We start from the raw sequence: 25,240 nt of genomic DNA, 5'->3' as shown, positions 1-25,240 counted from the left end.
ACTAAAAAGGACTAGGTATGTAGCTCAGTGATAAAGTGCCCCTGGGTTAAATCCCCAATATCTCAAAAAAAAAAAAAAAAAAAAAAGTAGTAGATCTGGGGCTGGGGATATAGCTCAGTTTGTAGAGTCTTTGCCTTACATGCATAGGCTTTGGTTCAATCCCCAGCATCACAAAAAAAAGAAAAAAAAGTAGTAGATCCATATAACAGAATATTATTCAGCCATGAAAAGAAATGAAGTCCTCATATGTGCTACTATATGGGTAAACCTTGAAAAATATGCTAAATAAAATGTCATGTATGTATTATTCCATTTATATGAAATATCCAAAATAGATAAATTCATATATATAGAGAAAGCAGATTGTTACCTCCTGGGAGGTGGTAGTCGGGGGGAAGTGTTAACTGGCAGAATTTCCTTTTGGTTGATGAAAATGTTCTAGAACTGGTAAGTTCTAGTTGGTAACAGTTGCACAACATTGTGAATGTACTAAATTCCACTAAATCATGCACTTAAAGATAATTAAAAAGGGGACTAGGAATGTTGCTCAGTGGTAAAGTGCTTGCCTAGCTATGCCCAAGGCTCTGAGTTGGAGTCTCAGCAGTGAAAAATTAAATAATTAAATTGTTAAAATGGTGAATTTTATGTTACGTAACTTTGTTTAGTCTGTTTGGGCTGCTATGACAAAATATCATAAATCAGATAATTTAGATACAACAGAAGTTTATTCCTTACAACCCTGGAGGCTGGATTAAGATTAAAGTGTCAGTGTCTGGTGAGGACATGCCTCCTCCCAGTTCCTTCTTGCTCTGTTTTCATGTAATCATATATGCTCTGTGGTCTCTTTTAAAAGGCTCTAAATCTATTCATGAAACCTCATCACCTACCAAAGACCCCACCTCTTAATATCATGACTTTGGGAAGTAGGATTTCAACATGAATTTGGAGGGGACAGAAACATCCAGACCATAGCAGAATTTTACCTCAAATTTCAAACAGGGTGAGAGATGCGGATATGGCTCAGGTAGAACACTTGCCTAATATGCACAAGCCCTGGCTTCTATTCTTAGCACTGTAAAACAAAACAAAACAAACAAAAACAGAAGAAAAGAAAAGAAAAAAACAGGAGTGAAATGAGAAAGAGAAAAAGGAAGGGAAAAGTGAAGAATTCAGAATACCTTCCTGAGTTTAGTTTCCTCACTGTAATGTGGTGATACTAATGTCACCACTCCCACTCCTCACCCAGAGTGGGCATGAGTAATAATACATCAGTTAGTACAGTGAGTATTACATAAAGTACATAGCCCACAGTAGCCTACAGTAGGCTTTCAACTCGATTTTAATGCCCTCATGTCTATATAAACATCTAAACATAAATCTATTTACCCCTTTTATTTACTTTTTCTTTTCTTTTTTTCTTTCTTTTTTTTTTTTTTTCATCACTAGAAATTGAACCTAAGGGCACTCTACCACAGTGTTACATCACCACTCTTTTTATCTTTTTATTTTACTTTGAGACAGGGTCTCACTAAGTTGCCCAGTTTGGCCTTGAATTTACCATTCTCCTGCCCCAGCCTCTGGAGTAGCTGGGTGTACAGGTGTGCACCACTGTACCTGGTTATTTCTTTTATTTCTTTCAACTCTATGGTTTGTGGCTCCAGCCAGACATGGGTTTGCCCACTCCTTATTGGATTTGGCAGGCTGTTCCACCATCTGAGATGTTCTACCTCCTATGTGCCGGCAGGCCACTGTGGTCCTTAGGCCACTGCCACAAACTCACCTGAGAGCAAAATCTGGGATTCACCCTCTGAATCAGACTCTGAGAGTTGTTGGAGGGAAAGGTTCTGGGATATGCATTTTTAGTAAATGCTACAGGTGGTGATATTAAAGGTGCATATTAAAGTTTGAGACCACTTTGCTAATTTATGTCTTTACCATCTTTTCCAGGAAGTTCACCCAGATTTCTCCTCTGAGTAATTCTCTGATAACCAGAGTGCTCCTCATCTTTGTCTAAGGGTCTGATTAACTGTCATATTTGTTTTGGGTTCTGCTGGGTGTGCTGTCTCCCACTGGATCAGGGAACCCCCAGGGAGAGATGCCTGGCCCTCCCTTTTCTCTTGTCATTCTAAGCACAGATGTTCCTGGTTCCTCCTGAGTGTAGGTTCTCCTGGGATTCTGTAGGAAGTGAGACTCTTAGAATCCTGCTTCCTTACTTCTCCAGATACTTGGGAGAACCTAACTTTTCTGTCTTCCTATCATTCTATTTCTGACTTTTCTAGATGGTCTGGAAATTATATTGCTGTATCATATCAGCCTTTGCTTTTCCAATCCCATCTTACCCAGGATGCACTAGGTGTGGGCCAGCCCCCACCCCACCCTGACAACTGACCATGGATCCTGGAGCCGGGTCCGAGTCCTCTCTGACTGTCAATGAGCAGGTATCTTCTGGGATAAGAAGGGATGGGGTGGTAAGGGCAATGGACCAAAGGGTGTGGGTAGGGGAGGAAGGCTCCACAGCACCCCTCTTTGTTTCTTACCAAAGTTCATGGTTATTTCATCACGGGGAGTTGCCAACTAGGACTTCTCAGATTCTGAGTTGGGGGATTTAGCTGTGACTTTTAAAATTGGAATTAAAATGCACAAATACATATAATTTAAACAAGGAAAGGTTTGGACACCAAGTAATTTATTTTTAATTTTTTCTAATTTTAAAAAAATTCTGCAATTACTGTTTAGTTCTTGTGTCATTTTTTAAAAGGAGAAAAAAATGAATATCTTTTAAAATGTAAGTGCAGTGAAGCCCCTCATAGATCGAGTTTGAGTCAGTAAAAGGGAATGCTTTGGGGGATTTATTTCACTTTTACTTTCCTGTTGGGAAAGTATCATTTTGTCACTTTTTACAGCAGTTTCTGGCTGGATTCAGTTTTCAGGCTTCAGAAGCATGTGTGGCAGTGGTTTGTGGCCCAGGCCAAGTGCAGGGTAGGACTGACACAAAGCACTTTAATGTACAGATTTTGTCTCTGATTCTTGAAGGGCCCAAGTGGCAGTACTTCAGTGCATGAAACAGGGCATTTGAGCAGAAGACCACCAAGTGTTCTAAGGTGACTCAGGGTCTGCCTGCATCATACACATGGAGGATCACCCTTATACTCTGAGCATGCCCACTGCTGGATAGCATGATAGAAACCACAGGCTGTTAGGATACCCAGCTCCACTGGAGCCATAGCTGGGCTGGGTGAGGAAGATGAGAACATCTTTAGGATTCCTCACTCTTCTTTCAGAAAGTTAACTTGCAGGGGAATCCTGGTAATTTACTCCAGAGTTTTGGAAATAAAGGCATTGTGAGCTTAAAAGCTACTCAGCATAGGGAGCATTTATTTTTCATCCTTTTGCCTTTGGGGAACTTCCAGACAGATTCAAGAGAATCAAAAATGGATTTGTTTCCTGGTCCAACTTAAGTCATGTGTACTGTGTTAGGATCCCTCATAGCCACACTACCATGTCCTAGCAGCCAAGAGGACATCCTTGCAAGTTTGTGGGATAGGCCATTTCCTATTCCCTGAACTGAGCCCAAGAGGGGGAGCAAATAGAACTATCTCTCAAGTGGTAAAGTTCTGGGACTTTTCCCAACTGTGTCAGACCCTTCTCCCTGACACTAGGACCTGTCTTCTTCTAGCAGCTCTTTCCATGGAATAGGAGAGTAGTAGCCTGCCCCAGAATTTGGTGTTCTCACAGAGCACACTGTTTGCTGCTTGGGAGGTCTACATCTGAAGTACCCTCTCTCTCCTCCAGCCATACCAGGGGCTATGCTGACTCCTCCTCTCAGCGGTGTTCCTTGTCATCTGCCTACAGGTCATCGTGATGTCAAGCCACGAGACCATCCGAGTGCTAGAAGTTGGAGTGGATGCCCAGATACCTGCTGAAGATGAGGGCAAAGGACTGGAGAGTGTGGCTGCTGACAGCTCTCAGAGTGGAGGCCCTGCTGAAGCCAGCAACCCAGGGCCAGACAACCCAGACCCCTCTGCAGAGGCTGGTATGAGACCATTGCTCCAATCTGGTATCACTACCTCTGAGTCCATTGTGATTCTCTGGGGAGCCAGCATGTGTCCCAGGGGCCCAGGTGGCATTAGGATTTTGTCTTCCCATCCGCTGGGCAGCCTGTGACCACAGTCCACTTTTAGTCAGCATGTAGGGCTACTCTGCATTCCTTTTTCCTGGAGCTTTAGTTCCTCTTACAGCCACTGCTGGGAATGATGGGAGGTGATTGGCATGTTTCAGCTTAGGTTGAATCAACCTCAGAGAGCTCCTAGGTCCAAACCAAATGGTCAGACCCAATGCAAAGAGAACTGGGCCTTCAGTATCCTTCTGGCCTTTCTAACCCTGTCCTTTTTGTGGTAGAACTGAGATGTCCCAGGAACTGAGAATGGGAGGGCATCCTACTTTCCTCAAAGAAAGGAGACTAGGTAGAACTCCTGAAAAATCCCTGCTCCTTCCTCTCTGCAGTTTTATAGGTGCTGCCCCTCTGCAAAGCCAACCTTACAGAGTAAGCTGCATTCACCTGCAAGACAGCTGTGAGAGAAACAGGGCTGCCCTGGGGTGGCCCTGGTGCTGCTTTCCAGCCTTGAGGGACCTTTCATTGACTTTCCTCCTCAACACCTTGCAGAGTGGTCTTCTTCTTTTGCAGAAAGCCTTGGGCCTCCTTTACCAGTTCCCTCAGAACACCATGATTCATTTCCTCTGGCCTTCTACTATTCTTCACCCCTTCCCTAGACTGGAGATTCGGACAGGGAGGGGGGGATAAGGGGAGGAGCCAAAAAAGAGCAAATTAGAACTAACAAACTTCAGAGAAACAACAGCTTCTTAACAAGAAAATGGCATGACTTCACCATCCTTGATCTACTTGCAAATCAGTATGCAGGTTCTTGGGACCCTAGTGACCTCAGTAACTTAATTCTCCTTTTGAATATAGGAATGACAAGGGATTCCACCTACTTTTTTTAAGGTGCAATTCCCTGGGGAATGGGCAGGACAGACAAGGACTCTTATCCCACTTGTTCCTCTCAGCAGAGCCACTGTGGAGATGGGGCCCCTTTTCAGAAAACCCTGAGGAGGTTTCTTGAGTTTATCTGCAGTGCCTCGACTTCCATTTTTCACCTTTCATCTGTCTTCCATAACTCATTTTCTGGTGCCTAATTCTGCTCCTTTTCCAAAACTGCTCTGAGAAATGGATTCTAAATCAATTATTTACACTTCAGCTTGAGTGCTTATGTAGTGTGCATCTTCTTCCAGAGGTCTGTATATTTAAGCCTTTCACCAAAGTCTTCCTCTCAGTGAAAGGATTTTAGTCATTGTCAGGGCCCAAGTGTGTGTGTATGTGTGTGTGTGTGTACACATATAATACCTTTATTTTATTTATTTATTTTTATGTGGTGCTGAGGATTAAATCCAGTGCCTCACACATGCTAGGCAAGTGCTCTACCACTGAGCCACAACCCTGGTCCCATTGTCAGGGTAGTTTGATGGTACTGCCTAATAAGCTGCCAGCTTAGATTGATGGGACCTTTCTTGGTATGCAATACTAAGAAGGGGTCTCTCATATTAAAACAAAACTAAGTAATAGAGGATCTTTTCAGGATTAAAAATAATCTAGTAATTTGTGTCTCTCTTGTGTCCAGTCCTTGCCACACACATATTTTTGTATGTGCAGCCACCGAGAGTAGACATGGAGTATAACACTCTGCACCATATTATTTCATATGCCCATTTCTATTAGTGACATAGATTCGTACACTGCTTCATGTGAAATTGTTTGTCTTTTTATTTTCATTAACAGTTCTGCCTTGAACCTCTTTGTTGTTGTTTCTTTAATTTTTTTCCCCTTCCCAGCTACTGAGAATTCATTTCTCAGAGCAGGTTTGAAAAGGAACAGAATTAGGTATCAGGAAGGATGGCAACCTGGGCAATTTAGCAAGACACTGTCTCAAATTTTTAAAAAATAATAATAATAATTTTTTAATTAAAAAAATGTCTTCTTTGGGGGCTGGGGTTGTGGCTCAGTGGTACAGTGCTCACCTAGCATGCACGAGGCACTGGGTTCGATCTTCAGTACCACGTAAGTGTGAAATAAAGATATTGTGTCCACCTAAAACTAAAAAAAAATAAATAAATATTTTTAAAAATGTCTTCTTTGTGGTATAGTCCACTAAAAATCCTGTCAAAGAGAAATTAAATATTGACATAGAAGGAAGTCATCATATGGAAAAATTTTAAAATTTGCTATCAATGAGAAGAAAAGTAGTTGACTTTGAAGTATCACAGATGCTGGTGGCACGTGCCTGTAATCACAGCAACTCAGGAGGCTGAGGCAGGAGAATGGCAAGTCCAAGGTCAGCTTCAATGACTTAGCAAGACCCTGTCTCAAATAAAAAATAAGGAGCTGTGGCTGTGGCTCAGTGATAGAGAGCTTGCCTAGCATTGTGAGGTGCTGGGTTCAATCCTTAGCACCACGTACAATACATAAATAAATAAATAATGGTCCACTGACAGCTAAAAATAAGTAAATAAATAAATAAATAATATAAAAAGGCTGGGGAGCCAGGTGCAGTGGCACACATCTGTAATCCCAGCCTCTTGGGAGGCTGAAGCCGAAGGATTACAAATTCAAAGCCAGCCTCAGCAATTTAATTAGTCTCTAAGCAGCTTAGCAAGACCCTATCTCAAAATAAAATATAAAAAGGGCTGGGGATGTGGCTCAAAGCACAATGACTTTTCTCTTCAACACCTTGCAGAGGGGTCTTCTACTGGGGTTTACTCCCCAGTACTGCCACGGTGGGTGGGCAGGGCAGACAGGGAAGGTAGCACAGACTATTAAGCAAAAAAAAAAAAAAAAAAAAAAAAAAAGTGCTAAAACCTAACTTAGGTGGTGCTGTGGAGAAGCAGGTACATTTTTGGTGATTCTGAGAGTTAGTTTAGTCTTTCTATAAAGCAGTATGGAAGGAAGTGGAAAAATCCTAAATATATATAAACCCTTGGACACCAGGGTCCAAGGAAATAGGACCAAAAAAATGAATGTTTCGTTTCTTTAGATAAAAAGAAAAGCCCACATATGAGGTAGGTTTTATAAGTTATGTGGCAAACATAAATTATAAAAGTCTACCTTTTTTATGTTTCATTACATTTTGTCCAACAAAAAATATTTTTTTATTTGAGATATGATCTTACTGTGTGATCCTCCTGCCTCAGCCTCCTGCTTTGCTGGAATTACAGGCATGCACCACTGCTCCTGACCCTTCCAGGTTGTTGATCACATTACAGAAAACAATTTAAGGACACATCAGAGTTTCAGTGGCAAAGAGAGTTTATTGCAAAGCGAAAGTACATACTCAAGGACTAAGTGCAGGCGTGCCCAAAGTTTGAGAGACTCACAGATATATGGGTTGTGGTTTATATTGTTCAGGAAAATTAATCCTCCTAAGCAGAGGCTGAAAATGGAAGAGATTCTCTGAATTGGGAGGTCCTTTTAGGGAAAATTGCTCAGTTTTAATTAGACAGCTAAAGGGTATGTGAGTATATATAGTAATCAACCTTAATGAACAAAAGGTAAAGGTAAGGTCAGGAATCATTCTGGTGAGTTTGTGCAAGAAACCAGTTACAGCTGGCTCTGGAGTGCGGCCTACATCATGGTTAAGGCAAAATGTTTTCTCTAATCAGATGCTAGCAGGATGCCTGTGGTTAAGCAGGAGCAGCCCACAGGTTGCTTGCAGAGGTGCCTGCCAGCACCTAATTTCCCTGTGCCTAACTCAGGAAGAGAGTGGCTATCTTCCAGATCTGGCACAGAACTACCAGCCTCCTACTCTCACTATAAGTAGCGTTGGGGAAGCTGCCTTGTGGGCCAGGGAAGGCCAACAGATAGTTTTCAGTTATGCAGAAATACAAAATGGGTCTGAGAGTTGCCACTTCAGGTGGCAGACAAGATGTTCTACCCCAGTGACTCCCTCCACTCACATCAGGCTCACTCCATGTCCTTCTTTCTCTCAATGCCATGTGAAGTGAAGTCACTTCCCGGGATCCTTCCGAACCCTGCCCCCGCTATTGCCACCTTCAGCCAAGCCCCAAGCCAGCCTCAGGCATCGCAGACCCTGACACCACTGGCTGTACAAGCTGCCCCCCAGGTAAGGGCCACCCCAGGGAGCTGGACTGAGGGCAGTGGGTAGGAATGAGGTGTGGGGTGGCCATGGATCTGGGAATTGCATGAGGCAGGACAGAGAAAGGGTATGGGTTGAGGGAGGGAATCTCTTACTGGGACCCCTGGCCTCTCCCTTCCCCAAATCAGGCCCATTGGAAAAGATCTGCATTTGCTGGGCAGTTTCTTTGGGTCCAGAAAGAACTATAGAAATTCCATTAACTCTTTCATGCTGCCAGAGTTTCTGCTTATCTTAATAATGAAATAAGTGAATAGCTTTGTCAGCTCCTTTAGCAGATGCCTGGAAGAGTTAATAGAGTGTTCAGAGTCCTCATTTAGAGACAGGGAGCAGCCCCAGCCAGTGAGAAGCTGCCTGTAGGATCCTGCAGGCAAGCACAGCCCTGGTGACTTTTGCTCCATGCACTAATCTCTGAGGCATCCAGTCAGAGGGCATCCTCCACCAGAGCCTAGGGGAAACTTGGGGGAGGCTTAAGAGACAGCAGACCGCAGAGAAGGTCTGTGCAGCCCTACCTGTCCAGTGGGCAGGGCTGGGCCCTGCCTTGATTTGGGCCACTTCTCTGCAGGCAAGATAGTATGGCTCAGGCACCCTCTCAGATCCAGCCTCCAGCTAGGGCATGGCTCTTCCCTGCCTCCTGTGGCCTCTCCCCACTGCCCTTAAAATGTTTTGTTTGTGCTCAACTGGGTCTGAGAGACCCAGTGTTTGCGCTATCAATGTTGATTTTTTATTTTTTCTTTTCTTTTTGAAATCTTGTTTGCTTTTGCAGGTCTTGACTCAGGAAAACTTAGCCACAGTTCTGACAGGAGTTATGGTTCCAGCAGGGGCAGTTACTCAACCTCTTCTTATCCCCATCAGTATTGCAGGTCAAGTGGCTGGGCAGCAGGGGCTGGCCGTGTGGACAATTCCTACAGCAACTGTGGCTGCCCTCCCAGGACTGACTGCTGCTTCTCCCACGGGGGCACTATTCAAGCCACCTTTAGCTGGTCTGCAAGGTAACGGCAACTCTCCCCAGGACTGCACCAGGCCCCCCACCACCCTACACTACCACTCCTGCACACGTGCTTGCCATGTCGGACTCAGAACCCACGGCCCACTCAGGGCAACAGCCCTGGAGTCTGCATCAGTGTCCCAGGCTCCCAGCCACAGAGCCGCTGCACCATCTTGGAACTCTAGGCCAGGACATCATGTCAGCCCAGCAGGCCTTTCTTCCTTCAACCAACTGCCTGAGACTGCCCCTCCCCCCATGCCAGCTTCCTGAGAAGGACTGCAAGAAGATTCAACATCTGGTTCTTGAACCTACCATCTCCTGGCCCAAGGGAGGGGGGATGAGAGATGCTGGCATGTGCCAGCCCTTCAAGGATCAAGGCAGCTGCGCGCCCCCTATGCCCATTGCCCCAACCCCATGTTATTCTTGTGCCAGATCCCTTGGGATTGGAGCCACTCTGGGCCATGGCTAGGTGTTTGAGCACCTCTGTCTCTGCCTTGCTCCATAGCAGCTGCCGTGCTGAACACCGCTCTCCCGGCACCCGTACAAGCTGCCCCACCAGTCCAGGCCTCTTCACCGGCCCAGCCCCGGCCACCAGCCCAGCCCCAGACACTGTTCCAGACCCAGCCGCTGCTGCAGACCACGCCTGCCATCCTACCACAGCCCACTGCTGCCACCGCTGCTGCCCCCACCCCCAAGCCAGTGGACACCACCCCACAGATCACCGTGCAGCCTGCAGGCTTCGCGTTTAGTCCAGGAATCGTAAGCTGCTGCCCTCACCCAAGGCTGACCAGGGATGGATCAAATCTTGGGCCAAGGGTAGAACTGACCCTTCCCGCAGTGGAGGACCAGCCCCTTGAATACAGCCCTTTTCCAACACATCAGCCGAGATGAGCTCCCTCTGAGGTCTTCTTGCAGCTGTCACCTGTCCAGCTCAGGCAAAAGCATACAGCCTCTGCCAAGAGAGCTGGGCAAATTCTCCAGAACCTGAACCACTGGACCAGCCTTGGAGGGTGGGATGATGTCTAGGGATTGCAAATCTGTGAGCTGCCATGAAGTGCAGTTAGAGGCTCACTACTCTGTGCTGGTGTCTATTCGGTGTGGCTCCCGGCTTGGCAGTGGAGCTGTCAGATGTGACTAGGAACACATCAGCCCCTCCAGTCAGGCCCTTCTACCCTCCAGGCCTGGCCCCAAAGATTAACCAGTTACTGTCCTGACTGTGGTCTCTGCCCTACCCTACTGCCCCCTGAAGCCCTACATAGTGCTGGATACTATTCAGCTGTGGACATGGGCCTGCAGTCCTGGCCATGTTCACAAATGCCCATCCCCATGACCCCAGCCCTTTTCCTTTTATCAGAGTCTCTTTCTCACCCCTTGGCCTCTGAGCAGGACTCTTCCTCCACCCACAGATCAGTGCTGCTTCCCTCGGGGGACAGACCCAGATCCTGGGCTCCCTCACTACAACTCCGGTCATTACCAACGCCATTCCCAGCATGCCAGGGATCAGCAGTCAGATCCTCACCAATGCTCAGGGACAGGCAAGTGGTCAAAGCCAAGCCTGGGGGGTGGGGGCTATGGAGAAGCTGGCCAGGAGTGGGCCAGGAATTGGGCTAACAGTCATAGAAACTCAAATAGGGTGTCAAATTGCTGTTCATAGCTCCCTATGGTGGCTCTCTGATGATGCTGAGGCCAGGCAGGGGTAGTACTAACCTGTCCTACAGATGCTCATTCTAGTTGGGGGGTTTCATTTAAAGAGCACCTACTTTGTGGCTACGCTTTGGGCTAGGTGCTTTCTTATACATTTTCTCATTTTGGATACAAATCTATTAGGTAGAGATTTTTATTCCCATTTGGTGGGAAAGAAGACTGAAGTTGAGATAAACTAAGCCACACAACTGAAATGTTGTAGAGCCAGGATTGGCATCCAAGTCTCTGATTCATAAACAGACCTATTGCTGTCATGCTGCAGCTCTGGATAGAATAAAGAAAGGAGCCCCTCTAGTGTGAATCCTTTACTTTGTTGATGAGGAAACGGAGGACAGAGGGGTTAAGTGATTTGTCCAAATTAGCATCTTCATCTACCAGTGTGGGGATCTGGGTTGGGGAGGAGCTGGGCACTGCCCTCATGCCTGGGGTCCCTGCCTTATTTCCTCCCAGGTTATTGGAACACTTCCATGGGTGGTGAACTCAGCTAGTGTGGCAGCCCCAGCACCAGCCCAAAGCCTGCAAGTCCAGGCCGTGACCCCCCAACTGTTGTTGAATGCTCAGGGCCAGGTGATTGCAACCCTGGCCAGCAGCCCCCTGCCTCCGCCTGTGACTGTCCGGAAGCCAAGCACGCCTGAGTCCCCTGCTAAGAGTGAGGTACTAGGGTTGGGGGTATGGGTGGGGTGACAGGCAATACTGTCTCCTTGGGCTTCTTACCTCCAGATTGTGACTCCTGAAAAAGAGCACCCACTGAAAGTGAAGGGAGACCCCTGAGTAGAAGGACTACATGAGTTCACCCCAACCCTACCCAGGACATAGCATCTTTGGTCCCCTACCCAATCATACCAAAACATGTGTCTGTGCCCTCAGAAGTCAATATCATTCTAAGAAGGCAGGTGCAGGGTGGGTCTGAAATGTGTGGTGTGATCAAACTGCTGGAAAAGATCCAGGAGGTTCGTTCTGTACCCCCTCCTCCTTCACCTCTCCACTCTGCTCCTTGATTTTGATTATTCATTTCATTGTTCATTTCAGAAGCATTTTTTGAGTGTCTAATATATCCTAAGTACTGAAGATACAAAGATGACTCAGATGCCCTTGCTGGCCTTAGGTAGCTCAGCATTAACAATAACTACAAATCAGTATCATAAACCCAGTACAGTGGCACACACCCATAATCCCATCAGTTCAGGAGTCTGAGGCAGGAGGATCCCAAGTTTGAGGCCAGTCTTTGTAACTTAGTGAGACCCTGTTTCAAAATAAAAAGGGCTGGGGATGTAGCCCAGTATAGTTAGTGCCCAGTACCAAAAATGAAGAAAAAAACATTTTTTGAAGTCAACATTATAGAACAATACATTAGATACATTATATCCTCAAACAAGGATATATCCAATGTAATGGGATTATGTGGATAATTTCGTATCTATACAGATTTATTAATTATTATGTTGTTAAGTCATCATATATTACTTATTAATTTCTTCTTTTTGTTGTTGTTGTAGTAGATGGACACAATATTTTATTTTATTTATTTTTATGTGGTGCTAAGCATCGAACCCAGTGCCTCACATGTGCTAGGCAAGCTCTCTACCCCTGCCTACACTCCCAGCCCCTAATTTATTCTTTTTTCAAATAATTTTTTTTCATTGTTAATGGACATTTATTTGTTTATTTATAAGTGGTGCTGAGAATAGAACCCAGTGCCTCACACATACTAAGCAAGTGCTCTACAACTGAGCTACAACCCCAGTCCCCTAATTTATTCTTTTTCAAAAAACATTTTTAGTTGTAGTGGACACGTAACTTTATTTTATCTATTTATTTATTTTTTTAATGTGGTGCTGAGGATTGAACCCAGTGCCTCACATGTGCTCTACCACTGTGCCTCAGCTCCTGTGCCCTAATTTATTTTTAAAATATTTTTTTCCATTCAAAATACTGTCACATTGGAAGAAAATGAAATGAAATGAAGGGAGGAAAAAGTCAACATGATAAAGACTATGATAGAGGCGTGAATAAAGCAATTTGAGACACCAGAGAAGGGAGTTCTGACAGGAGAGGGAGTCAACCTAGAGAAGGAGCTTTGAACTAATATGAAAGGATGAGTTGGCTGTGAGGGTGTTCTGTATCTGGGGAACTACAGGGAGTATCCTGTGCTAGAGCAGCAGTTCTCGAACTCATGCATCAGAATTACCTGGAGGGCTTGTGGAAATGAAGAGTTTGTTTTTCAGTATGTCTGAAGTGGGGCCTAATAATATGTTTTCTAAATTCCTAGGTGACATTGAGGTCAGGGGTTCTCAAATGTGGTAGGCTGCTTCTAAACTTTGTAAATAACCGCTTAGCCTCATCTGTAAAATAAGGGTTGTAAGAGGACCTACCTCAGAGGGTTATGAATGTCATGCTGCAGCAACAAACACTGATGCATTTTAAAAATTTTTCTGTTATCCAGATAAATCCAACAACTAGACTGTTGTGAGACTTGAATCCTTGTCACCTGTTAGGAGGCAATTTAAGCAGTTCCAGCAAGAGACAAAGAGCTTTGAACAAAGGTAGAGGTTTTGGGGATGAAGAAGAAATAGACTTGAGGGCTGGGGCTGTGGCTCAGCGGTAGAGTGCTTGCCTAGCATGTGCGAGGCCCTGGGTTCAATCCTCAGCACCACATAAAAATAAATAAATAAAGGTATTGTGTCTAACTACAACTAAAAAATAAATATTAAAAAAAAAAAAAGAAATAGACTTGAAAGCTGCCAGGAGATAGAACCCAGGGAACAGGACTTTTCTGGAGAAACCTGCATTTCCTAGAAAGCTTTATTAAAAAAAAAAAAAAAAACTTAAAACACTAATTTCATATATTTATAGTTTCTTCTCATTACAAATATGACATGATTTTTATTGAAATTTCAGTATGTATCATGTAAAAAGTAAAAATCCCATGGGCTGGCAGGGTAGCTCAGTGGTAGAATATGTGCCTAGCACACCTGAAGCCCTGGGTTTCATCTCAGCACTGTACACACACACACACACACACACACACACAACACACACACACACACACCATAAAAATTTCTTCTAATTCTACCACCAGAAATTACTTCTGTTGTTAGCTTGCTTCATATGACTCAAGATTTTTTTCCTGGAAATTCATAGGTACATTTAAAAAAATTATTTTTTTTAGTTATAGATAGACACAGTACATTTATTTATTTCTATGTGGTGCTGAGGATCAAACCCAGTGCCTCACACATGCCATTCAAGCACTCTACCACTGAGCCACAACCCCAGCCCCTCATAGATATTTTTTTAAAGGTATTTCTCCATAAAACCTTTTTTTTTTTTTTTTTGCAGTATTGGGAATTAAACCCAGGGGTGTTCTATTGCTGAGCTACATTCCAGCCCTTTTTATTTTATTTTTTTATTTTGAGACAGGGTCTTGCTAAATTGCAGAGGCTGGCTTTGAACTTGCAATCCTCCTGCTTCAGCCTCCTACATAGCTGAGATTATAATAAGTGTGAGCCACTGCACCCAGCTAAAAACTATATTTCACCTTAGGTTTTTTCATTTAGCCTCTATGACTCAGTGCAGTTAAGAGACGTACTTTATTCTTTTAATATATGCATAATCTCTCATTGTTGTGAGATCAAGGAGTTATCTATCTGTTCCCTACTCATGGATATTTGAGGCCTGGGCAACTCTAGAATGAGAAGAACTACTCCTGATTAGAATCTAGCATAAGCTTCTCCTTTGAGGGCAGAGATGTGAGATCAGTTATCCCAAAGGTAGAAACTTGTTGGGGCTTTCACCAAGAGTACTGAGACAGAATTCTGAGTCTCTCATCTGCATAGGTGGCTTCAGCTTCACTGGGCATGTTGCTCTACTTATTTCAGAGATCACTATTGTGGAATGGGTATTAGTAATCAGCAGCTTTAATCTTGTTTTGTGAGAGGATACAGGTGGGAGGATACTGGTAAGTGAGAATTTCATACTCTCCCACACTGGTCCACCCAGGGATTCTGACCCCCTGAGTTAGGCAAGGAACAACAGGGGCTTATCTCTCTTCCAGGTGCAGCCCATCCAGCCCACACCAGCTGTGCCCCAGCCTGCTGTGGTCATTGCCAGCCCAGCCCCAGCAGTCAAGCCATCTGCCTCTGCTCCCATCCCAATCACCTGCTCAGAGACTCCCACGGTCAGCCAGTTGGTATCCAGTAAGTGGCTCCTGGAAGAGAGAAGGTGGGGGGCATTTATTTGGGCGTTTTAACTTGCTCACATACTGCTTTTCTTATATATTTCCTGGAGCCATATGCTATGGCATGGTCCTGGAGTCCCAGCTACTCAGGAGATTGAGGCAGGCAGATTGCTTGAGTGTGGGCAATCAAAGCCAGCCTGGGCAATCCCATCTCAAATCAATCAAATTCCTGGATTCCAAAGGTCACAAAGGGCAGAAGCCCAATGCGAGGAGCTAGCTTTCTTATTCCTGTTGCTGTTGAGCTAGATAGTTTCTGGACAGGATGGTAGAGACTGCTCAGTTGGTTGGCTGACTGCTTCTCTGAGAGGCCAAGCCATTGGCTGTCTGCTGTGGGCTCTCATCTAGCACTGAGGAACGTGGACAGCCAACCAGTGTGCTTGGGGCAGGACGAGGGACTGTGGGGTGGGGGAAAGGTCAGCAGTTAGAGCTATAAGAACTTGAAAATAAGCCTTAGCCCTGAGAGGGTGGTCCGGCCCCTTTCCCACAAGTCTGCTTGCCTTGGGAAGGGGTAATGAAGGTAGGTGCACAAGCCTAGTGTCCCCATTCCTCACCATGCACTCGTCCAAACCAATGGACCAGATAATCAATGATGATTCCCATCTTACACACTCATCTCTGATCTTTCCTTTGGCCTAGAGCCACATACTCCAAGTCTGGATGAGGATGGGATCAACTTAGAAGAGATCCGGGAGTTTGCCAAGAACTTTAAGATCCGTCGGCTCTCCCTGGGCCTTACACAGACCCAGGTGGGCCAGGCTCTGACTGCAACAGAAGGTCCAGCCTATAGCCAGTCAGCCATCTGCCGGTAAGTAAGGCTGCCCTGGACAAGGTCAGGGTCTGCTCAGTGCCTACCAGGCATCTAGCCCCTTACCATATCCCCCTTGCTCCTGACTTCTACCAGATAAGATGTATTTATCTGGATATGAACACCTGGAGTAGCCAAAGACTGACTAAACTCTCTGAAATTTATTCTCTGATCCTGAGCATTTATGTGGTCTTTGGGGGGAAATTTAAGACCCAAATCCATTCAGGAATCCTAGCAGGAAAGGAGTTATAAACTTAGTCCCACAAGTAGGAACTTCAGTTCCCTTGTGGCCCTCAACCAGGCCACACCCTGTCATACTGTCATCTTCCCCTCCTATAAGGCCTGACTATAAAGTACGAGAGCTGATTTTTCTGTGTGTACCTTAATAAACTGGTTTTGATGTCAATATCAGAGGAAGGGTAGCAGAGAGTTTCAAAGAAGAAACTCATTGGGCTCAGTGGATAACCCAGTGATTTCATCTGCCTGCCAACTCCATAGCTAAGACTAGAATGACTATTAGAGTGATAACCGTGCCGTGTTGGCTCAGCCAGAAAAGTAGCCTGTCATGTTAGCCATGTTCCTATGAGAGTGCAGTTGGAGGAGGACAGCACTCATGTCCTCTGGAGGCCGCTCAAGATGACTTCTCAAAGGACTTCATTCATTTGGGTGTGAAAGTTTTAGAATGGTTGTTTAGGGCAGTATTGTCATCATCCTGTTGACCTGAGCCTGTAGAAATAATCTCACTGTTAAGACCTGGGATTCTGGAGAGTCTGAGGAGTCTGGTCTTGGACAAGCCAAAGGGGTCATGGTGGAGATAGTGAGAGGACACTGGGAAGGGCCTTACCAGCTCCACGAGGAGCAGCCCCTTGAAGGTAGTGCACTGAAACCAACACACTCTGTTTCTTCCTGGGCATGTGTTGTCTGCAGGTTTGAGAAGCTGGACATCACGCCCAAGAGTGCCCAGAAGCTGAAACCAGTGCTAGAGAAGTGGCTAAATGAGGCTGAACTCCGGAACCAGGAAGGCCAGCAGAACCTGATGGAGTTTGTGGGAGGTGAGCCCTCCAAGAAACGCAAACGCCGCACCTCCTTCACCCCCCAGGCCATAGAGGCCCTCAACGCCTACTTTGAGAAGAACCCGTTACCCACAGGTCAGGAGATCACCGAGATTGCTAAAGAGCTCAACTATGACCGGGAGGTAGTGCGAGTCTGGTTCTGCAATCGGCGCCAGACACTCAAGAACACCAGCAAGCTGAATGTCTTTCAGATCCCCTAGGGCTTGGCCCCCAGCCCTGTGTTCCAGCACTTTGTACTCTTCCCTTGACACCTGACTGTCTCCACTGCCATGACAGAACCTGTCATTTTGCCACATCATGAGACTCCACTGTGTGCATGTGTCGATGCCTCTCTCCTCTTTCCCACATATCTCATATCCTGGGGAGGCCAGAGGGGACCCATGAGAGAGCCCCAGGTTCTGGGCTGAGGATAACAAAGGAAAAGATTTGTGGTGGTGATTAGGGAAGCACTTTGCTAACATGGTTTCTGAAGGGCAAATTCTGGCTGGGAACCAGAAACTCCTGAGGACCATTAGCTCTTGCTTTTGATAACATTCTCTCTCCACTTTCCTTTCTCCTTTACATCTCCTTTACTGTGGAACCACAGCCTCACATTACCTTCCCTCACTTCACCTACAGACAAACTAAACCCCTGAAAGGACTTAGGATATAAAATTCAGAAAAGTTGCCGGGTACAGTGGTGCACCTGTAATCCCAGTAGTTTTAAGAGGCTGAAACAGAAGGATCGAGAGTTCAAGGCCAGCCTCAGCAATAGCAAGGCGCTAAGCAATTCAGTGAGACCCTGTGTCTAATTAAAACACAAAATCAGGCTGAGGATGTGGTTCAGAGGTTGAGTGCCCCTGAGTTCAACCCCAGTACCCCACCCCCCCAAAAAAATCCAGAAGTTTCTGTGCTGCTCCAAAGGTCAGACCCAATGTCTGCCTTGACCTCAAGGTCAGAAGGTTCCTGAAGACCTGTGCCAGAACATATGAACTCCTCTCCCTGGTTCTTTGGGGTTTGGGGGTAGGGTTTGCATTAAATCAGAAACTTTTCTGTTACAATCTGTGTTGAAAGAGAGCAACAGTAAACTTTACCTGTCCTGGAGTTGCCCTGGGACTGCTGTGGGTCTGGAATTTAGTAAATAAGTCCATTCTCCTGGGTTTTAATCTAATTTCTGTCCTCGGCCATCCCCTCCCCCCAAAAAATGTGGGTTAAGAGAATTTGCAGCTGGGCCTGCAGCATGCCTGTAATCCCAGCTACTCAGGAGGTTGAGGCAGGAGGATAATGAGTTTGAGACTAGCCTAGGCAGCATAATGAGATCCTGTCTCAAAGGAAAAAAGAGAGAGCGAGGACTTGCACCCTGGTAAATCCCACTGCCCAGCAAACAGGCAGCTCTGGGAAAAAATGAGGAAAGGAATGCTGACTTTCTCTCTCCCTCTTTTGCCCCCATAGCCCCTCACCCAATCCAGTATTGGAACCTTCTCAGAGGAGCAAATTAAACAATAAACCAGACAGGAAGGCCCTGAGGGAAAGGACAACATCCAGAAAGAGCTGATGGCAGCCCAGAAAGGTCTTTTGGGGAAGTTGACTTAATTCTAATTTTCTTTATAACTGTAAACGTTGGATATTGGAGAGATCTCACTTTGTCCAGAGTTGTAGACCATATCTGTTGCAGACAATTCTCCCAGTGCTGCTCTGAGTCAGGACTACCCAGTTCAGGATGAATTTTGCCTCTAGAGGGGGTAGCTATGGTACCTTGGGGGTTAGCATCTTATCCAAGCTGTGAAGTGAGTTTCCAGCCTCACTGTGACTGGACACCCCTTAAAATGCAATATGTGACTTTAGGTCAGGAGAGACTAAGAGGTTGGCTTGGATGATCCCAGACTTGCTATATACACTGTCCCTAAAGATCCACAAGTCCCCGGAGTCAAATATCCTCTCCTTTCACTATTGTTATCTTTACAATGCCTGGTCTCTAGCAGCTGTCCTTCACTGTACCTCAAATGATCTACCCCAAGTGGGTGACCGCCAAGTAAGGGCACATTACTACTTCTGTTGGTCACTGGTGTAGAGCTACTCTACCTAGCTTCCTTTCCTGCCCACTACTGGTCCCTCCTAGGTTCTGCAATGCCATTGTGGCCACCCTCTTGGTAACCCTGCCAGTGAGACGAAGACAGTGTGAGTCTGCTACAACCAACCTGCCAGAGTGTGGTAGGGGTGAGGAGCGGGTGGGCAGCTTACCTGAGCCAGCCCCCCAGGAGAGAGTACGTCTTCAAAGGAGAGGCTCCACACTTCAGGCCATGGTTATAAACCTGCCTCTTTGAGATGACAAACTCACTTGGGAGGGGTATTGTGAACAAGTTTTCAGTAGGAATCATTTTCCATATGGAAATCTTTCAAGGATTCAGTGACTCAGACTACAATGAGTTAGAAAGATGCAGGTTTTCTTGCTCAAACACTTGCATTCAGAGGTGCTTTCTTTTTTTGGGAAAAAAAGTGGGTCACAGCTGGTGCCCTGGAAGTAGCATATAATATAGGGTGTGTCCATGCTGTGAATGTGCAGGAGGACACCATCTGTCCTGTGGCTTGACAGGAAAAAAATCGTGAACCACTGGTCTAAATTAGGCCTGGTCATGATTTCTTAGCCCCTCCCTTGTCTAAATCTGTCCTCCCAAGGCTGAGCGAGAACTAAATCATTTTCTCCTCTACTGGAAAGATGGGTCAGTCTTTCAAAAGAATACCGGGACCTGAATGTTTGCAGCTGAATTCTCTAGACCGGGAGTGCAGGATGTGCCTGAAATATATTCCAAGCAGAGCTCATTGGCCTATGACCTCTGTCCGTGCTCCTCCATCAGAGGATCCCCCAGGAAGCAGATGGTGCCTGGGCCATTCACCTATGAGGCAGTTTTTGTTTTTTGTTTGTTTGGGTTTTGTTTGGTTTGGTTTTGGTAGCATCATGCTCTGAAGGGTGTTAAAAATTAAGTCAGAGCTCAGTGGCTCCTTTGCTATGGAACAGCAGAAATGATTTAACTGTATAGTTTTGTTTTAAATGAAAGAAAGACCAAAAACTTTCTGTGGGCTGAATCAGCTGGGGCCTTTGACCCTGCACTAACCATGGCATTTTATCCAGGGAAAGAATTCAGTCAAATGAACTGAGGAACACACTTGAGTTTAGACTGAGAAACCGTGAAGTTTTTGTCTTCTCAGAAATCCAGTCATCTTCCTGTGCCCAGATTTTCTTTCCTGCCTCTTAGGCCAGATTCTAACATTAAGGTTCTGACTGTCCCCTAGCACAGGGCAATGCCTACTGAGGGCTGGAGGGAGGGTGGGGAGGGGAGAATTGGAGAGAAACACTTGGTGTAGTTGTGTGGAATAAACAGTATTTTTTCTTTTGTACTGGTCTGCCTGTTTCTTGGTGACCTCCTAAAGTGGAAATATAAAGGAAGCAATGTCAGAGGTCAGGCAAGTGGCAGGGAGCTAGCTGTCAGCTTGCACCATTGAAAATCCCATTGCAAGAAGGTCAGAGTCAGTCCCCTCAATTCCCCCCTTACTATTTTTTTTAAAAAAATATTTGTATTACTTATTGATGGACCTTTATTTATTTGTTTGTTTATATGTGGTACTGAGAATCGAACCCAGTGCCTCACACATGCTAGGCAAGCACTCTACCACTGAGCCACAACCCCAGCCCATCAATTCCCACTTCATTATTATTTTTTATTAGATAATCTATGATTTGTTTTGAAAATTACATTATGGTAAGGAATGTGGTAGAGCAGAGCTGCTCACATGGTGGAAAGAGAGAGAACACACTAGATTCCCAATTTAGACCCTCCTTATTGGGCTGAGGGTCTGCAGAGCCCTTTCTCCTTCTAGACTATCCTTTTGGTACCTAGAACCCAGAATTCTCTGCCAAGCCTATTTCCTGGATCTCTCTTCTCGGAGTCCCAAGAACAGCCTATGATATTGGTATGTACACTTGAGTGTCCAAGAGGCAGCTGTCTTAGTTCATTGGGGCCACTATAATGAAACACCTTGGACTGGTAGTTTATAAACAACAGAAATTTACTGCTTATGGTTATGGAGACTGGGAAGTCAAAGATCAAGGAACTGACAGAACTGGTTTTTGATGAGCGTCCTCTTCCCCATAGATGGAAGTCTTTACACTGTAACCTCACATGGTACAAAGGCAAACATGCTCCCTAAGGCCTCTTTTAAGGGCCTTGTTCTGGTCAACCCTCATGACCTAATCAATCTTCCCAAAGGCCTCACCTCTTAATACTATCTGACTGAGAATTATGTTTCAATTTTGGAGGGACACAGATATTCAGGCCAGCAGTGACCAAGGGATAGCTGTTTGTCAGAGACTTGCATGACAGAGCTTGTATATACAAGCTGAGGTCTACATGTGTACACAAAGCCCTTTGCCTCTCCAGTTAGAGAGAGGGGAGATAAGGCAGTCTCTAGACTGGGAGTCTGGACTGGGGAACATTCTACCATGGAACTTCAAGGAGTCCTGGACATCTAAATTCAAACCTGGCTTGAATTATGAAGGTATATTTAGAAGATATTTAGAAGACTAGAACATTACTAGTTAGCGATTTATACAGTTCTTTATAAAAATGGGATGTATGATTAAGTGGGGCTTCATTTTTCACTCTTCCAAGGCCTGCCACCTGAGCTTACAGCTGAGAGAGCCCAGCTGTCATGAGTGTCTCTTTCTTGGCTTGTCTAACTCTGAGGACTAGGATTTAGGCCATCTCCTTCACAGTCTTCTCTTCCCCCACCTGGTATTGATGATGTCTGAGCTGCATAATCTAAGCTGGCAAGGGCAAGGCCATGACTCTGCCCAACCACCATTACTACACCTCAGATGAGGTGAAGAGGGATTGGTTTTAGACGACCACCACCTGGCCCCCACTCACAGTGGTAATAGATGTCTAAGACTCTGACACAAGGCTTACAAATCAGAGGCACTTTACAGAACTCTGAAATACTGGGGAAATATAACAAAAAGAAGCTAACACTAACCCCAGCATAGACCTCACATACTGGGCTGTGACTACTCAATACATAGGTCAGGGGCACATTGTAAGTGCTCAATAATTGTCAAATGGATAACTGAATGCATTTTCTACTCTTCCTTTCAAGAAAATAACGAGAGCTGAAACTTCAGGCAACAGGGACAGAGCAGGGACAGGGGATTCTGCTTACCATGCAGGGTTTGGACTGTGAACTGTGGGAGTGAATGGAATCTCACCAGATAGAGACAGTGCCAGCAGCTCCCACCAGGAGAGTCCTGGGAACTGATCTCTCTGGCTCAGACCAGTTGAGAATGGTTGCTGGCAGTTGGCCCAGGAAGGCTGTCCTAGAAGCAGGTGGGTTTGTGGAAGAACTGAAGTTCTTTTCCTCCCAGGCCTGGGAATTTCACTGTACTCTGCATGGTTATAAAGGGGGAACTGACCTTTTATAGTCTGGAGAAGATGTGGGCTGGTTTCTGAACTACAGACAGGAGAGGAAAAGAACCTGAGATTGCTTTGAACTGTGTAACTGTGAAAACTGATGATTTCATTTCCTTTCAACTAAAGGGTCTTTCAGAGAAGACAGACTCGACTTCACAGGCTCCTTGGGTGGGGTGCAGAAATACAGGAAAAGTTAAGGCTAGGTGGTCAGTCCTCAAAAAAGCTTCCTTGGTTTTAGTTTCTTCCTTTACCTGAAGGAAAATGCTCAAGGATTGACTTAGGATTTCAGCAATAATACTGATTGACCTGCAGGACCTGAGTAATTGAGTGTGAAGGGAAGGGGGGGCGGGATGGAATCACAGTAGGGAAAGGAGCCTGAGTCCTCCAGCCTGATTTCTCTCAAGAGGTAGATAAGTGCTGGAGTATTCTCTTTTTGTCAACCATAATAATGGCTAAATTTTACCCATTACTACATGCTAGGCACTGTTCTAAGCACTTAACATTCATTATCTCAGTCAATTCTTACAATAATTCTACAAAGTAAGACTCTCATATTGATTTTACAGATAGGGTTTTAGATTCAGGGAAAATGAGAAATCTGCTCAAGGTTGCATTATGAGCAGCGGAGACAGGATTTGAATCCAGGTGGGCTGTCTTTAAAGTTTTGTGTTTAACCTTGTCCTATATAGACTCTGAGAGGTAGGTGGGACCTGGGGGTTGCTGTCTTCCTGATCTTTGCAGTAGAGTTTCCACCCACCAGGGTAGACCCTGCTGTGTCTCATCTAAATAATGTTAAGTTCCAGGACTTAATCTAGGTAAATGAACCCTTCACAATGAGACTAACTTCATCCAACGACCAAAATACTGAATTCCGAGCTCTGTACCACAGGTGCTCTGGTTAATTAGTTTCATTTATTATGTTTAATCGGAGCTATGATTTTTTCATTGTAGGATGAATTTATGGGTACAAAATCTGATCTATTGATAGATGTTGCTGAATTTTTAGGGGTTGCTGCCTGTTTCCAATCCTAGAATTCCGATTCCACTCCTAATTTAGTGAGGAAGGGAAAGGAAAGGAAAAGTCATTTCTCCAGTTATAATTCCAAGGGTAAATAGTCTGTAAGGTCTTTTCTGAGGGGGAACTGGGATCAAGGGTATGTGTCTCAGGCTGATCCGCATTCCATCTGGGATGGGCCAGGGCTAAGGAATTGCCTCTTGTTTCACTTCTGTTTATTTTGGAATTAATAAATGGAAAGGTGGGCCTTTGCAAAAATCTTTATGTTGGTTCAGAATTTAGTCTTGGGGGGGTTGGGGTTGTGGGCTCAGCGGTAGAGTGCTCACCTAGCACATGCAAGGCCCTGGGTTTGATACTCAGCACCACATAAAAATAAATAAAATAAAGGTATGGTGTCCAACTACAACTAAAAAGTAAATATTTAAAAGAGATTGAGATAATGTATATGAAAATGCTACTAAAACCTTAACATATCATGCAATGTAAATTAATGTAATTCAAATAGGATAATATTAACCCAATCTTAACAGAAAAGCAGAAATGGACTGGTGAAAGACAGGAGCTAATATTAATTGAATCATTACTTTTGGGGGGCTACTTTGGTACCTCATTTAATCCTTACAACAATTTTAGGAAGAGGTATAATTATTACTAATTTTTAGATTAAAATACCGAGGCTCAGAGATATAAAGTTATTTGCCCAAGATTATGCAGCTAGTAGTAGAGCTCTTGTTCAAACAAAGGATGATTCTATCTAATAAGTATTTTACTCTACTCTGGATTACAATTCTGGATTCAAGAAATTTTGAATCTTCAGGTCTCCATGTGATCTCCCTCTTCTGGTCTCTGAGATGAGGACCCATTCATTCCTTTACCTACAGATACATATTTTGGGATTAAATTGGCTCAAGGAAAGGAAAGTGAATTAAAGAGATATTGGATGGTCCATGAATGAAATAAGACTTGGATCTTGGGGCTTATCAAAGTACGAAGATGTGTTTAAGCCTAGAGCTCCTAGAGAGAAACCTATGGCTGAAACCAGGGGCATATCATCACCTTCATGTCAACCTCTTTCCCTTCTCTTAAGTCTCAATTCCTTTTTTAAGTCAATAAATATTTTTATTTATTTTTATTTTTATTTTTTTAAATTTTTTATTGTTGGTTGTTCAAAACATTACATAGTTCTTGATATATCATATTTCACACTTTGATTCAAGTGGGTTATGAACTCCCATTTTTACCCCGTATACAGATTGCAGAATCACATCAGTTACACATCCATTGATTTACATATTGCCATACTAGTGTCTAAGTATTTTTAAAAAGTCCTTTGGAGGGGATGGGGGTGTAGCTCAGTGATTAGAGCATGTGCTTAGCATGCATGAGGCCAGGGTTTGATCCATAGCAAGCCCCCTCTCCCCTGCCAAAAAAAAGTCCTATTCGATGCAGGAACTATAGTAGGAGATATTTAGAGTACAAGTCTGAAAAAAACCTATTCTCTATTCTTAAGATCACTTCTAGTGGGAGAGGCGGATATATAAAAATATTATAATTAAAATGATTGTTTAAAAAAGTAACAGAATACAACAATGAACTAATACCTTTACATATGGGGGGGGGGGAAATGCCAGTCTTTAGAACTGGATCTCAAATTAGCATTCTAATTTAGATGTGGCCAATTTAAACCCTTTAACTATTCTCATTATTGGTGAAATCTAAAGGTAAATATAATATTTACCTTTAGAAATCAGGAGCTATGGCACATACCTGTAATCG

The 25,240-nt window shown here is 44.6% G+C and overlaps 1 protein-coding gene across 3 annotated transcripts in view; it reads left to right on the top strand.

Moving 5' to 3' along the window:
* Pou6f1 (POU class 6 homeobox 1) overlaps window positions 1-18,311 on the top strand; it is a 43,863-nt gene extending 25,552 nt beyond the window's left edge. Inside the window, exons 3-12 of one of the 3 annotated variants that reach the window (XM_048802744.1) lie at window positions 2,344-2,438; window positions 3,853-4,033; window positions 8,050-8,171; window positions 8,968-9,193; window positions 9,695-9,948; window positions 10,596-10,724; window positions 11,344-11,547; window positions 14,948-15,089; window positions 15,767-15,935; window positions 16,863-18,311. In XM_048802744.1, the coding sequence (XP_048658701.1) occupies window positions 2,391-2,438; window positions 3,853-4,033; window positions 8,050-8,171; window positions 8,968-9,193; window positions 9,695-9,948; window positions 10,596-10,724; window positions 11,344-11,547; window positions 14,948-15,089; window positions 15,767-15,935; window positions 16,863-17,208 (1,821 nt within the window). In that variant the 5' untranslated portion in view covers window positions 2,344-2,390 and the 3' untranslated portion in view covers window positions 17,209-18,311. Of the gene's footprint in view, window positions 1-1,529; window positions 2,439-3,852; window positions 4,034-8,049; window positions 8,172-8,967; window positions 9,194-9,694; window positions 9,949-10,595; window positions 10,725-11,343; window positions 11,548-14,947; window positions 15,090-15,766; window positions 15,936-16,862 lie in introns of those variants that run through there. The other 2 variants (XM_048802746.1, XM_048802745.1) reach the window with 2 other exon arrangements.
* Window positions 18,312-25,240: the final 6,929 nt, after the last annotated feature.

The sequence above is a fragment of the Marmota marmota genome, unplaced genomic scaffold (assembly GCF_001458135.2).
Source record: "Marmota marmota marmota unplaced genomic scaffold, marMar, whole genome shotgun sequence".
Lineage (NCBI taxonomy): Eukaryota > Metazoa > Chordata > Mammalia > Rodentia > Sciuridae > Marmota > Marmota marmota.
Note: the sequence above shows the minus strand (reverse complement) of the source record. Positions and strands in the feature narration are given on the sequence as shown.